The sequence below is a fragment of the Molothrus aeneus genome, chromosome 29 (genome assembly GCF_037042795.1).
Source record: "Molothrus aeneus isolate 106 chromosome 29, BPBGC_Maene_1.0, whole genome shotgun sequence".
Classification (NCBI taxonomy): Eukaryota; Metazoa; Chordata; class Aves; order Passeriformes; family Icteridae; genus Molothrus; species Molothrus aeneus.
Genome location: NC_089674.1, coordinates 2357154 through 2371774, shown reverse-complemented (window position 1 = coordinate 2371774; position 14621 = coordinate 2357154). Strand labels below are relative to the sequence as shown.

The following is a 14621-nucleotide window of genomic DNA, read 5'->3' as shown; positions in this document are numbered from 1 at the left end:
AACAACTTGAAATCAACAATGAAACAATTTGTAATTAACACTTTCAAAAGTACAGCTGTATTTCCTAATGAGAGCATTTCCTCTTTGAAGGTGAGAGTCCCCCATTCTGCTCAAGTCCTTTCCAGGGCAGACAGGGACACAGGGCCATTTACAAACACTGAGACTTGACACACCTTCTGTAAATATTTTCCTGTCATCCAAGGGAGAGTCACAATTCAAAGGAACAGAGGAAAAGGTAAATGGTAAAATATAAGCAGCACAGAATAAGGCAGGTCAGCCTAGTAGAGATCTTCTTTAAGTAAACACTGGTAGTTTCAGTTCCCATCCTGAGCACAACTCAAAAAACCAGTTCCACTCCAAGAGTGAGTGCTCAGTGAGGGGAAGGTTTTGCAGAGATTATGAATCCCTCCAGGTTCACCTTTTCACCAACAATTCCACTTATCTAAAACCAGTTTTAGTATGAGTATTTTTCAACTTTGCTTTCAGAAAACAAGACTTGAAGTTCTCAAACCTTGCTTCCATGCTGCATTGGACTAAATATCAACTGACCTCAGATTATCAAACAACTCCAATCCTGTGTGATCACAGCTTTTCTATTCCCAATCAGGGACACTGGCTGTGACCACAACAGCTACTGATGGAGTCCAGCATACACACATTTGAAACAGAGGTTTCACCAAACTTTCTCCCACCCTTTTCTGTTGACAATGCCCACCCAGGGCTAGTGCAGTCAGAGGTAAGGTGTGTTTTGGATGGAAGGTGTGTGTTGTGAGGCAGGAGCTGGAAGCACTGCTGTGAGTCAGACGTGTGTGCTCAGAATGGTGTCACTGCCTCATCACCCTGAGCTGAGCTTTCTATCACCAGCCTCAAAAGCAGAAGTTCCAGGACATCTTAATGTCCAAATACCACCCAGTTCCTGTCCACACAGACCTAAAGCAGAGAGATACAAACCTCTGCTCACATCCTACCGACCCCTCCTTACCCCACAGATATTTACTGCCATTTCCTGTGCTGTTTCACCCCAAAGTATCTGAGCTGCACTGGTGCTGCTCTGCTCAGGCACCCAAGCAACACAGCAACTGCTCTCAGGAGCTGCTCACTGCTGCAGGTGTCTGACAGACAGACAGACAGAGCTGCCTGGCTGGACAGGCCGGGTGTCTGAAGTGATGCAATCACTCCTGACCTCTCAAAGCCCTAAGCCTGCAGTTCACACACACCTCACTCTCACACCCTGCACCTCACTCCTCCCCTGAGCTGAGCACACCCACTGCTCCTGGTCACATTAACCACGACCCAGAGGGACACCTCTGTCACCTGGAACATCATCCTGGTGGGTCAGAACTGAATGAACTGCAAAGAGAAATAAAACAATTGTTCCTACTAATCCCTGCATTCAGTCTGTGCAATCTGCTTTGTCCCATCCTTCTCTGCATGTCCTGAACAAATCCCCCAGACAAAGCTCTGTTTGCACACGTTAAGACAACGCCAAATTTTCACCTGCACCTGAGTCTTTAACAGGAAACCCACAGCCTGTGGATTTTTCCTGACTCCAGCTGGAATGAGCTGTTCCTCCTGGCAGACACCAGCGGTGAATCAGAGGCCTCTTGACAAACTTTAAAGCATGAGGTGAGGCTGCTCCCCTGTGCACCTTTGTAAAGGTGTTTTGTATTTGGTTTCTGAATGCCAGAAAAAACAGTCACGTCTGTAACTGGGCTAGATAAGGGCATTTGGAAGAAGTTTCCCACGGTGCTGTGGAAAGAAGCAATTTGGGCAGCAGAGAAAAGGGGTTTGTCTGAAAAAGGAGCTCAGAGACTCATTTGTTTACAGAGCCATGGGATTCAAACGGAAAACATGAAGCAAAAACTCTGGATCTTCAGGAAAAGTCATGGGCTAATACTGCTATGAAGTCAGGTATCACAGCCAGGGCAAGAACCACAACGTGTCTCACACAAACCCCCTCAAACTCAGGCAAAGTCACGAAACTGGAAAATGCAAAATACGTTTGTATTAAAAGAAAACATACAGTCTTTGACCACCATCCTTCACTCTTACCCTGCACCTTCATAAAGCACATGCTCAGGCTTTGGAGCAAAATCCTTCCAAGCATATAATAATAATAATAATAATTTAAAAAATATATATATAACTACCAAAGTATTCACTGTGCATCTCTGCAAAAGGTCACTGAAAGACTTGAACAGCCATCAAAACGTGCTACAGTTTTCCCATCAACTATAACAACTGGCAACTTCATACTCTCCTTCGGGCTAGTATAGATCTGTAGAACTGTGTCATCATTAAGACTTTTAACAACAAATTGCACTGAAACAACCGAGCGCACCGACAGCGAAACGAAAGCACAGCGAGACCACAACAAAGTGCAGCACAACGCAACAGCACCGCAGAAAAACAACAGCAGAGCAACAACAAACCCTTCGCTGATGCGCAGCTCTTCCCGCGCCCAATGAGACCCCGTTCCTCGAGCTGCGGAGGCCGCGGCACGGTGACACCGACGGCTCCGGTGGGCAAACCCCGCAGCAGGACGGGGCTCGGCCCCGGTGAGAGCGGCGGGGCCGGAGCGGGGAGCGCGGAGCCAGCCAGGGGTCCCGCAGAGCCAGGGCCTGTCCCGACCGAGCTCTGCCCTGGCCGGGCTCTGCCCGGGGCCCGGCCCCGCCGCCCCGGTACCGCCGCAGCTCCCTCAGCAACATGGCGGCCGCGGCCCCTCCGCCCCGGGGCCGCCGCGGCCCCGCGCTCACCTTCAGTCAGTTCCATTCTCACGGCCCCGCCGCGTCCGCCCGGCCCCGCGCAGACAAAGGCGGCGGCGGGGGCGGCGCGGGGCCTCCGCCTCCTCCTCCTCCCGCAGCACCAGCAAGGCCGCGACGGAGCCCCGGCCTCGATTTCCGCGCCCCCGCCGCTGGCGCCGGCTCCGCCCCGGGGAGGCCGCCCGCCCCCAGCGCCCGCCGCAGCCGAAGGAGGCGCTGGCGGGGCCCGGCGGGTCCGGCGGGTCGGCGGCCGAGGGAGGCGCTGGCGGCGGCGGCGGCGCTGGAGCGGCTGTGCCGGTGCGGCCCCGCCGAGCGCCTCCGCCCCCGCCCGCCCCCCGCCGCCGCCGCACTGCGCAGCCGCGCGCGCACGCGCCGCCCTCGCCCATTGGCCGCCGGGGCGGTGCCCGCCGCGAGGCATCACGGGAGGTGTAGTTCGGCCCGGTGTGGCGGCGCCGTGACCCCTGAGAGGAGCCGGGGACAAGAGGGGACTGGGCGGGATTTGTGTCCTTTTCTGGGCTCCTCGGACAAGAGGGACGAGGGGCTGGGCTGGGAAGAGCTGTAAGAAAGGAAATTTAAAAATTGATTCTGCTCCTCACTTTAGGGACCTTCCTAAAGGCCCGTGCACAGCACAGGAACAGCCATAGGGTCTCCTCAGGAATAGGAGAGGAGACTCATCTATGTCCCTCATTCCCACAGGAAAAACTCCTTAATACATAATGTAAATATGTTTAAAGCCCAGTTTAAAGCCCTTTAAACACTTTAAACTGGGAGCTCTGGCAGCAGATTTGGGAGCTCTGTCCCTTTTTCACCCCTCTACCCTATTTTATTTTCTACTTCTTAAAACACTGTTCAGTGTTTCGGCACCCAATAGCCAAAGGGTTCTGGACCCTTTTTTCACTGGGGCAATGAAATGTTTTGTTTCCCCTCTAGTCTCTGAAAACCACGTAATATTTAATGTAATCTCAGAATGCCTCTGGTTGGAAGGGCCCTTAAAAATTCCAAGAGATCAAGTCACCTCTCATCTGCTGGGAATGTTTCTGAGCTGTCAGTGTGTTCCACCCACCCCTCAGCTGTGAAAAATGCCAATCACTTGGTTTTTTTTTAAATTTTAAAAGTTTAATAATAATAAAATGGTTATTAAAATAGTAATACAATTTGAGTAATAATAATTTGGACAATTTGAATTAGGACAATATGAGACAATAGAGACAAAGAGTTACGGACATTGGGGTACCTTTTTTCTGGGCAGCACGAGCCCAAAAAAGGCCCCACGTTAACAGAGGATTAACCCTTAAAAACAATAACCTGTTGCATATTCATACACCTCATACATGATGCATAAATTCCATTCAAACACAGGATTCTGTATGCTCATCATCAACTTCTTCCTCTGAATCCTGACAGCACCTTCGAGGCGGGAAGAAGTTCGTTTCTTCTGATAAGAAGGCAATGAATTCTTTTTCTCTGAAAGATTCAGGTGTCCTGTGGCTGCTATCTCACTGTGAGTCCTTTCTTTAAAAAAAGGATCCTACATAGCATAGTTTCTATTTTAACATTTTTTATAACCCAAAGCTATATTTAACACACTACTTAAGAGAATTAATACAGCATTATTTTCTAACACAACACATATAATATTCATTTTAATTATTCATATAATATTCAATTTAATTGCGAAAAGACAATCATAAAATACGCATTTTTCACATCCTGGATGTGCTTTCAGGCCCCGGTGCGGCTCCGCCCGAGGCCTCAGGGCCCCGCGGGCCGGTCCCGAGCGTCTCGCCACGCGCGTGACGTCACGCACAACCACCCCGTCTCGCGATGGCGTCACGCCACCGCCGCGTGACGTCACAGCCCGCGCGCCGCCGCGTTCACGCGCGCCCAATCAGCGGCTTTTCCCGAGGGCTCCTCGGGTCAGGCCCCGCCCCACTGCGCTCCCATTGGGCGGACCTCCGGCAGGACAGCGATTTTGACTTCTGATTGGCTGGAGTCGAGCAGGGCGTGGCGCGGCGCGATGGCGTCATGGTGCATTCACCACAGAGCGGCCACGGGTCAGAGCGGCGCGCGCGGGGCACGACGGGACGGGTGGGCGGGGCAGGAGGAGTGCGTCCGGCGGTGACCGGAACCGGAAGCGGAACCGGCACTGGGGCACCGGCACAGAAATCGGCATCTCCGGGACTGCCACGAGCACCGGGACCGGAGAGGGGCAGCGTGGCAGCCCCCGGTCCGGCCCCGACGAGCCCGGCAGCGCTCGGGGATGGGGCCGGCCGGGCCCCGGCGGCCCCCGGCGCCCGCCGGAGCTGCCGCCGCCCCCCGCCGCTACCGGGGCTGAGGGCTCGCCGCGCCCGGCCCAGCAATGGCTGCGTGCGGCTGTAACGCGCTCCTGGCCGCGGCCAGGGCCAGGTGAGCCCGCGCGTGGTTGGACGGGCCTCGGGGGGGTTCGGAGCTTTTATCCATTCCCCGTTAAAGCGGCTCCGGGAGACGCGGCGGGGCTGCCCCTCTCAGGGAAGGGCACAGCACGGCTTGTCGGTACTGCAGCCGTTGCTGGGGATCGGGCTCTGAGCACAAAAGCGATTTCACGGGGCTGGTTTGGTGCTGAGGGGGCTGGTTTGGGTGTGATGCCTCGGTGTCGGGATCTTTAGCTTGTCAGAGTGACCCCGAGAAAAGTTGGAAAGTCTCTTTTCCCAGCCCGGCACTTGAAGAAGGAGTCAGGGCTCTCCAGTTCTCGGCCTCAAGGTTGTTTATTGTATCTTATATATAAAAAATTTTCTCCTGCCCTGCCGAAGTCCATCCAGCAGGACAGTTCCAGGCACTCTGCCTGCCCCCAGGGCAGTGTTATCTCTTTATACTAAAAACTACGTGTACAATGTTTACAATGACTTCCCAATGCCTATCACCTGTGTTAGACAGTGAGCTTCTACTCTAAACCAATCCCAAAGTGCCACCATCACAGCAGAAGATGGAGGCCAAGAAGGAGAAAGGCTGGACACAGCCAGTTCCCTCCATCTTGCCTCCTGAACCCACATAATCTACTTTTCCATCCTGTGATAACTTCACTATTATTCTACCTAATTTGTTATGGCTTGCAGATCTTCATTTGAGGTTGATAACTTGCTCCACTTGGTCATAATCAAACCCACAGGGGCATTTTGGGCTCTGTGCCAGGGTCTCTGAGCCCCCTGGCAGGGGTCTGGGCTGCCCAGGACAGCCAGAGGGATGTCCTGACGCCTTGGCACTGGGTTCTGCTGCCCTGCTCTTACCCAAACACCTCTCCAGTTTCAGGGGCTCCCGTCTCCTGGCTCACTGCAGCCCTCCGTGCTCCCCAGCCGCTGCTCTTGTCCAGCTGGTGGATCCCCAGCTCGCCTGGAGCTGCAGGGACTCCAAGAGCCAGCCCTGGGCACGCCGAGCCTGCCTGCCTCGCTCACCTGCCCACACCTTGCACACCTCCAGCAGCTCCCAGCAGCTGCTGCCAGGGGAGCCCCACGGAAAGCCCAGGAACCAGGGAGCGAAAGCTGCTAAAAGCCTGGCCAAGCAGACAGTGGTGGCTCCTGCAGGGAGGAAATCCTTGAGACAGAGAGTCGTGGATGAGCTGAAGCATTACTACCATGGGTTCCACCTGCTCTGGATTGACACCAAGGTGGCTGCCAGGATGGTGTGGAGGCTGCTGCATGGGCAGGTGCTCACCAGGAGGGAGAGGAGAAGGGTGAGTGCCACAATGTTAGTGTTCAGGAACCCCTAATTAAAGAATAATTATATGCAGGTGCTTTTATTTGGGTCAGGGGTACAGACCCAAATCTGACTGCAACATGGTTTTGAGCTGAACATGTTTTATATTCTATCATTATATAACTTACATGTTAGTTATTAAACTTACATTGTTCTATTGTATACATTGATTTCATCCAAGCCTGGATTTCTCCTGATCTCCTCAAACCCCTAACATAGTTTCTCATGATTCTTTAAACAATAATTATATTTAATCATATCTAACAATTATATCTTTTATCATATACTGACTACACAGGTGCAGTTTCATGTGATCTAGCAAGGCCTAATCTAATAAAGTAATATTATATATATTACTATATATAACTATATATAGTTATATAGATATAATACTGTATATATATAACACTATATATAATAGATATAATATATAATATAATATATAATACTATATATATAACAGTATATTATATATATAGTGTATTTTTTATATTATATTATATATAATATAACTATCCATCTATATAAAATACAGAGTAGAATAGAATACAAGGCCTAACTTTCCCAGGGCCTACTAAGCCTAAATTTCTTTCTAGCTCCCTGATTTTTCTGTGATTTTAAAATCTTTTACTGTCAACAACACCTGGATAAAGTGATGCAGTAAGAGGCTTAACCCCTTCTTTGGGCACATTTTGGTAATCCCTGCTGTGCTTTTCTCCCTACAGCTGCTGAGAACTTGTGCAGATCTCTTCAGGCTGGTTCCCTTCCTGGTGTTTGTCATTGTTCCCTTCATGGAATTTCTGTTACCTGTGTTCCTGAAGCTCTTCCCTGACATGCTGCCCTCGACGTTTGAGACGGAGTCAAAAAAGGTTTGTGGAGTGTCCCCAGCTCCTCAGAACATCTGTGCAGCTGTGCAGGGCTGCTGATCCCTGTCTGTGCTGCCAGTGAGCATCAGCCCCACCCCATGCCTGAGGCATTCCCAGCTCATTCCTGAGCTCATGATATTACTGTCATATTTTCTGAAAAGTCCTCCTTGGCCAGGATTTTCTCCTGTGTTTGCTGCTCTAGAATGTGGTCTGGAGATTGTTTATCCAATATGTGAATTGTTTTAACTTAATGACCAATCACAGCCAGGCTCTGAGGAGCCACAAGTTTTTATTATTCATTCTTGTTAAGCTTTCTGTCTGTATCCTTTTTCTTTCTTTAGTATGGTTTTAAAATATAATATATAGTCTATAATATAATATATAGTCTATAATATAATATATAGTATAAAATACAATATTTAGTATATAATATATAATATTTAGTATATAATATATAGAATATATCATATCATATATAGTAGATATCATATACACTATATATAATATAATATATAGTATGTATATAATATATAATTAATTATATAATAATTAAATAATAATATAATATATAATATATATAATTATATATAATATATAATAATTAAATAATTAAATAGAATAATATATATTAATTATATAATATAGAATTAATATAATATTATAATAATAAACCAGCCTTCTGAGACATGGAGTCAAATTCTCATCTCTCACCTCATACTGAGGACCCCCACAAACTCAACAGAGTGGCACAGCTGGAAGGTTGTGCTGCAGACAGGGATCAGAAGGAATGTGCACAGCAATTCCATTTTCTGATTTATAACTTTGTATTTCCCAAATGAAGGAAGAGAAGCTGAAGAAGAAGTTGAATGCAAGGCTGGAGTTAGCCAAGTTCCTGCGGGAGACCATTGCAGAGATGGCCAAAAGGAACAAGGCAGACACAGGAAAAGGGAAACAATTCTCCTTTTACCTGCACGAGGTAGGATGGCAGCCATGGCACAGACACACCTTTAGAGCTGCTGCGTGGGGCAGAGAGCAGAGCATTTGTACCAGGGCTGTGGGGACAGAGCAGCTGCTGTTCCCTGGGTGCCTCCCTGCCCACCCTGCAGTCAGAGCCCTGCTCACAGGGATTCCCAGCCTGGCAGGGCACACCTTTCACCCTCTGGAACTGCCAGTGGCTGCTCAATAACAGTTTCACTGTGACTTTTAACTGTATCTCCAGCACGGACAGGAATTCCCCAGTGAGGAGGGGAAGGGGGGGAGATTCCCAACTGGGGATCCCACTCAGGGCTGTTTGTACCTTGTGTCCCAGCAGCAGAGCTCTGCTCACAGGGATTCCCTGCCTGGCAGGGCACACCTTTCACCTCCTGGAAATTCCAGTGGCCACTCAATAACAGTTTCACTGTGACTTTGAACTGTATGGTGCTGTCTCCAGCAGGGACAGGAATTCCCCTGTGAGAAAGGGGAAGGAAATTCCCAGCTGGGGATCCCACTCAGGGCTGTTTGTGCCTTGCCTCAGCTCCTGTGACTTTGAACTGTATGGTGCTGTCTCCAGCAGGGACTGGAATTCCCCTGGGAGGAAGAGGAAGATGGGGGGAGGTTCCCAGGTGAAGATGCCCCTGTATCCTGCTGTCTCCAGCAGGGACAGGGATTCCCCTGGGAGGAAGAGGAAGATGGGGGGAGGTTCCCAGGTGAAGATGCCCCTGTATCCTGCTGTCTCCAGCAGGGACAGGGATTCCCCTGGGAGGAAGGGGAAGGTGGGGAGGTTCCAGCTGGGGATCCTGCTCAGCTCATGGCTCTTTGTGCCTCCCCCCAGCTCCGTCCCAGTGGCCAGCAGCCCAGCACACAGGAGATTGTGCGCTTCTCCAAGCTCTTTGAGGACGAGCTGACCCTGGAGCACCTGGAGAGGCCCCAGCTGGTGGCCCTGTGCAAGCTGCTGGAGCTGCAGCCCCTGGGCACCAACAACCTCCTGCGCTTCCAGCTGCTGATGCGGCTGCGCAGCATCAAGGCCGATGACGAGGTGGGTCTGCAGCAGCAGCAGCAGCCAGGAGCTGCCCACACCCCCTCACAGCAGGGGAGATTGCTGTTGATGAGAGTCAGATCCTCCCCAGGACACATCCCAGAAGAAAAAACAGAATGAGAGTTCACCTCCCCGCAGTCTGGCATTGCAGATATTGCCACTAGAACGTTTCCTTTTGGAGTCATGCTAACTTATAAAAAAAGGGATGCTTTTTGGATGTGCAATGGGGTTATTTGGAAAATGGAACCAGGCTTACACATGCAGAGGTAGTGGCCATAAGTTGCAGCAAGGGAAATTTCAAGTTGATAAGAAAAAAAATTAAAATCAGTGAGTGGGTAAACAGTGGAACAGGTTGCAAAATCCCCATCCCTAAAGAGGTTCAAAGCACAAATACTGAACAATTTTGAGCAGGAGATTGGACTGGGGACCTCCAGAAGCCCTTTCAGGTGCAGCAGGCTCTTGGCTTGCCCTGTGCCTGCATGGGAATGTTGCTGTTCATTGCAGATGATTGCCAAGGAAGGGGTCGGTGGCCTGAGCGTGGCAGAGCTGCAGAGCGCCTGCAGGGCCAGGGGCATGCGGTCACTGGGGCTCTCTGAGGAGCAGCTGAAGGAGCAGCTGGGCCAGGTGAGTGTGCCCTGGCCTGGGCTGCTGTGAGGTTCATCAGAGGACAGGCTCCAGGCAGGGCTCAGGTGCAGCAGGCACAGCTTCCTGAGAATTCATGCATGAATTTCAAGTTGGATCCTGACCCACAGAGCTGAGCTCTAAGGCATGAAGGATCCAGATTATGTCCTAGACTAAAGAGAAAACCACCTTGCTCCTATCTGGCCCTGGTTCTGTTTGAAGTGGGGGGTATTCCTAACTCTTCAGACCCATTTTTTCTCATTATGATAACTTAACACTGTATTATCCTCACCCACAGAGCTGAGCTCTAAGGCATGAAGGGTCCAGATTATGTCCTAGACTAAAGAGAACACCCTGCTCCTGTCTGGCCCTGGTTCTATTTGGTTAAGTGGGTATTCCTAACTCTTCAGACCCATTTCTTCTCATTATGGTAACTTAAAACTGTACTATCCAAACTCAAGATTGCTTTAAGGACAGAGTGTTGTATTAATAAATACTCACATAGAGCCAATATGAAGCAATTTTTCCTTCTGTTTTTTTCCAACAGTGGCTGGATCTGCATTTAAAGGAGAACATTCCTTCTTCCCTCCTCCTGCTTTCCCGTGCCTTGTACTTGATAGATATAAAGCCACAATCTGTTCCCATTCCACAGAGCAAGGCAAGTGGTTTGAATAAAGCTCTTAGGTTAATAGCTCAACCATTATGCATTATAAAAATGAAGGACTTTGATAGAATCTTGTTTTCTGAGCCTACAAGTGGACTGAAGTTGTGATTCTGTGTTCTTCAGCAGACGACTGAAGCTGCTGGAGTGATGACATCTGTGCTTGAAGGTCAGGAGACCCTCCTGGATCCTGCCCCTGTTGTACAGGGAAGAAAGGTTAGAAACAGCAGTCTGCAAGCAGGAAAACTTGTGCTGAAACGGTTGGGAATTGGGTGTGACCAAACCTTTCCAAAGCTGGACAAACCCAATGTTTGACACCACAGCACAGAGCACGAGCAGTGTCTGTTCTTGCACTGTGTGGGTGTTTTTCACTCCAAGAGCCTCTCACTTGCATGTTCTGATTTGAGAGGCAAGGGAAGGGAGCAGGGATCTGCTGTGGCACAACTGGTGCTGTGCCTGGGAGCAGGTGGTTATTGAGTACCATGGTGCTGGCTCCCAGCCAGGGAGGACTCAGCCTCAGCCTGAATTGCTTCAGGCCTCAGCCCAGGTACAGTCAGCTCAGAGGAGCCAGTTCAAGAGGACTTGTTTTTAGCCCTCTTAGTGAATTTGGGTTCAGTTGTCCAGGACAAAATGAGCCAAAATATCTGGAGTGAGAAAGCCAGAGCATATGGTTCTCAGCATCACACTGCAGTGAATTCCTTAGATTAGTCCCAGCTGATAAAAGCAGCAGCAGGAATCAAAGAATATTGTATCAACTGCCAGAAATATTTCCACATAGTTAAATTGTGCTGGGGAAACAATGGAAATGCCAGCACAGCTTTCACAGAGTTAGCAGGGAACAGCCTTGTCAGAAGGGAGAAGGGCCTGGGGGGTTTGGGTCTTTCTGAGAGGGTTCTGTGACTTACAGCTGCTTTTTCCTTAAAGACTGAAGAATTTGTGTCCCAGCCAACAGAGAAATTGCCATTCTCTGAAGCATCAGTGAAGCCTCCCCCACGAGAGGTGAGCTTGTCAGAGTCCTTACACTTCCCAAAGGAGATTGTTCTTCACACAGCTTGCAGCCAAACTGAGGAAGTTTGGAGTGCAGGATGCTGTGAATGCTGCTGAGTTCAGGGAGCAGCTGGAGAAACTGGATGAGAACTGGGGGCTGTTCAATACAAAGATACCACACATGGCAGAGAGCAGTCAAACTGGGGGGAATTACTGGTATATCCTTGTAGTCTTTAATAATGTGCCTTGGGCCAGTGGGACAGACCAGCCTTCCCTTGGGGTCAGCAGGGTAAGAGCCCCTTTGTAGCTGTAAAAATATTTCTGCAGTGATTGTCTTTGTTTTGCCCATTTTCTTTCTGTGAATATTTGATGTCAGTTTAGGTGCTTATGTGCACATCTGGGATGCTGCTTAGGGCAAGTTTGGGAGTCCAGACAGGCTCCTGTCTCCTTTAACCTGAAGAACTTTGCTCCCTATCAACTCTCCAGAGCAGCTTCCCATGCTAAATGGGAAAACACCTTCAGAAAAGATTCTGAATTTCAAGAATTTGTACTGCCTAAAATCTGCCCTTTTCTTTTGCCCCTAGACCAAAATGGAAGCATCCCAGAGCAGCAAGGCTGGTGCCAATGGAGCCTAACCTGGAGCCAGCACTGGGAGGAAGCAGTTTCCATCTCCACAGCTCCTGCAAAGGGAGCAGGGATTTCCCAGGAGGCTGCCCTACACAAGGAGGCAGTAGCCCTCAGGGGCCTCTCTCTCTCTCTGTCCCAAGCTTGTTAGCAACTAGGCCACTGCTGTCTGGATGGCCCCAGACATCTCTTTTGTGCTGGATCCTTGCCCTGCTACTTTTAACTTATGGTGTAAATATGTTAATAATGGTGCTGCTGTCTGTGCTGTTCCTGAGCAGGTGTTTGTGCTTAGCAAAGGCAGCTTTTCATGTTAGAATGGCCTGTGCACAGAACAAGCTGGGCTGGGCTCCAGCAAAGCCTGTTCTGCAGTGTGAAATCCTCTGCAGGAACATCCCCACACACCCAGGGCCAGCAGCTTGTCCTGAGGGTCACAGCTCAGGCTCTTGGTCCTGATTTGGGTGTTTTAGCCAGTGACCAGCCCACAAGAACCCACGTGGCCACAGTTTTACTGAGGAGGGTGGCCACAGGGAGGGAGGGAGCAGCACTTGGTGGTAGCACTGACCAGAAGGGCTTCAGGCCTTGCTGGACAGGAGCAGCCTCCGCCTGTGAGTGTGGGAGCTGTGCAGGTGCCACACACTGTGACAGAATCTGACTTGCACTTTGAGGATCCCTCTGGGTCACAAGAGGGACCAACCTGGACCTGCACACCTCTCCCAAGGGTGGAGCTTTGGTTAATCCTCACCAGGCTCAGAACACACACCAAGTGCTCTCCACACTTGCAAAGTGATTCCTCACGTGCTCAGTTTTTGCCAGACTCTCAGAGGATTCTGAAAAGCTGTTTTTAGCATTTGTTAAATTTTTTACTCTGTCCTATGTAAATACTGAGAAATTACTCACATTATGGATTTTAAATATGTATATTTATACTTACTGTAAAATTAGATTTGGTGCTAAGTAGGAATGAAATGTCTCTTCCAGAGGTCAGCCAGCCTTTAGAACAACCCGACTGAGAGCCAGTTCTCCAAGCTCAGGTAGGAGCAGCACTTTAAACCTGAGGCCTCAGGCTCCTACAGCAACGCAGAGCCAGCTGTCAGGCGTCCTGTGTCCTTAGCTCTGTACCTGAGCCTCTCCTTGTTCACCCAGCCCGTCTACAGTGCTGGGTCTGTGTCTAATAAATGGAACAAATGTTGTTTCAATAAAATAACACCTTGCTGTGGAGTTGTGAGCATGTTCACAGGGGTCTGAGGATGAGGGAAGAGACAAGGATCTGACTCCATGTTTCAGAAGGCTTGATTTATTATTTTATTATATATATATTACATTAAAACTATACTAAAAGAATAGAAGAAAGGATTTGCTCAGAAGGCTGGTTAAGAATAGAGAAAGAATGAATAACAAAGGCTTGTATCTCAGAGAGTCCGAACCAGCTGGACTGTGATTGGCCATTAATTAGAAACAACCACATGAGACCAATCCCAGATGCACCTGTTGCATTCCACAGCAGCAGATAATCACTGGTTACATTTTGTTCCTGAGGTCTCTCAGCTTCTCAGGAGGAAAACTCCTAAGGAAAGGCTTTTCCATAAAAGATGTCTGTGACATGGAGTCACTGCTGCCTCTTAGCGCCACAGTGAGGAAAGGCGTCTCCTCCCGCCTGCTGTTCCAGCCCGGGACTGCTCCACTCCCAAACCCGCCTGGGTTTCTCTGGCAGCCTCTGGAAGCCCGGGGAGGTTTGGGGTGAAATAATCAGGTAACGGCCCCTTCATTTGCCAGCCGGCCCGGAGAAGTCCCTGCCCCATCCGAGCACGGAGCTGTGCCGGCTCCGAGGGCTCAGCCCCTGCTCCGGGCGGAGGGAGAGGAGGAGGCTGGGCGGGATGAAGGCAGAGCCAGCCAGCGCCGGCTGCCGAGGCAGCAGCGCATTCCTCGGCTGAGAAGTTTCACAGATGGAGAGAGCAGAGGGGCTGGCAGGGAGCCCTGGCATCACCTGGGCACTGCCCTGCCGTGGGTGGGCTCTGGATGGGCTCTGGTGCCTCCCACGTCCCCATCCTCCAGCCTTGCACCACCACATCACACTGGTGTGTGTGTGAGAGATCATGTGTCCGTTTGCCTCCTGTGTTTTCAATTTAGAAAGATCTGGAAGCTGGGACTCTCTTCCTTGGATGTCCTGCAGTGAGCACCAGCCCTGTGTTCAGCCTGAAGCGGGCACAGGCTGTGCCAGCCTCCCTCCTCCCAGGGGAGCCCACCCTGGGGCGGGCAGAGGCAAGAGACCCTTTCCACACTTCTGAACAAACCCATTTTCAGATCAAAAAACCAGACAGCTTTTTTCCTCAGCCTCACAGGTCGCTGCTGCCTTG

At 50.1% G+C, this 14621-nt stretch overlaps 2 protein-coding genes across 4 annotated transcripts in view; one reads left to right on the top strand and one right to left on the bottom strand.

Annotated features, from left to right (window-relative positions):
• The window catches only part of NSD3 (nuclear receptor binding SET domain protein 3), a 39407-nt gene extending 36561 nt beyond the window's left edge, over positions 1–2846 (bottom strand). For both annotated transcript variants that reach the window (XM_066567260.1, XM_066567262.1), the window contains exon 1: positions 2757–2846. The gene's annotated coding sequence lies outside the window, so the exon portion shown is untranslated. The remainder of the gene's footprint in view (positions 1–2756) is intronic.
• Positions 2847–5061: 2215 nt separating this feature from the next.
• Positions 5062–13485, top strand: LETM2 (leucine zipper and EF-hand containing transmembrane protein 2). Of its 2 annotated transcripts, none has more exons than XM_066567244.1 (10): positions 5062–5168; positions 6042–6468; positions 7217–7360; positions 8199–8333; positions 9171–9374; positions 9879–9998; positions 10543–10653; positions 10786–10872; positions 11581–11655; positions 12228–13485. In XM_066567244.1, the coding sequence occupies exons 1-10, from the start codon at positions 5122–5124 to the stop codon at positions 12276–12278; spliced, it is 1401 nt and encodes a 466-aa protein (XP_066423341.1). In that variant the 5' UTR covers positions 5062–5121; the 3' UTR covers positions 12279–13485. The 2 variants fall into 2 exon arrangements, with proteins under 2 accessions (XP_066423341.1, XP_066423340.1); XM_066567243.1 differs by having other exon boundaries at positions 10783–10872.
• Positions 13486–14621: the final 1136 nt, after the last annotated feature.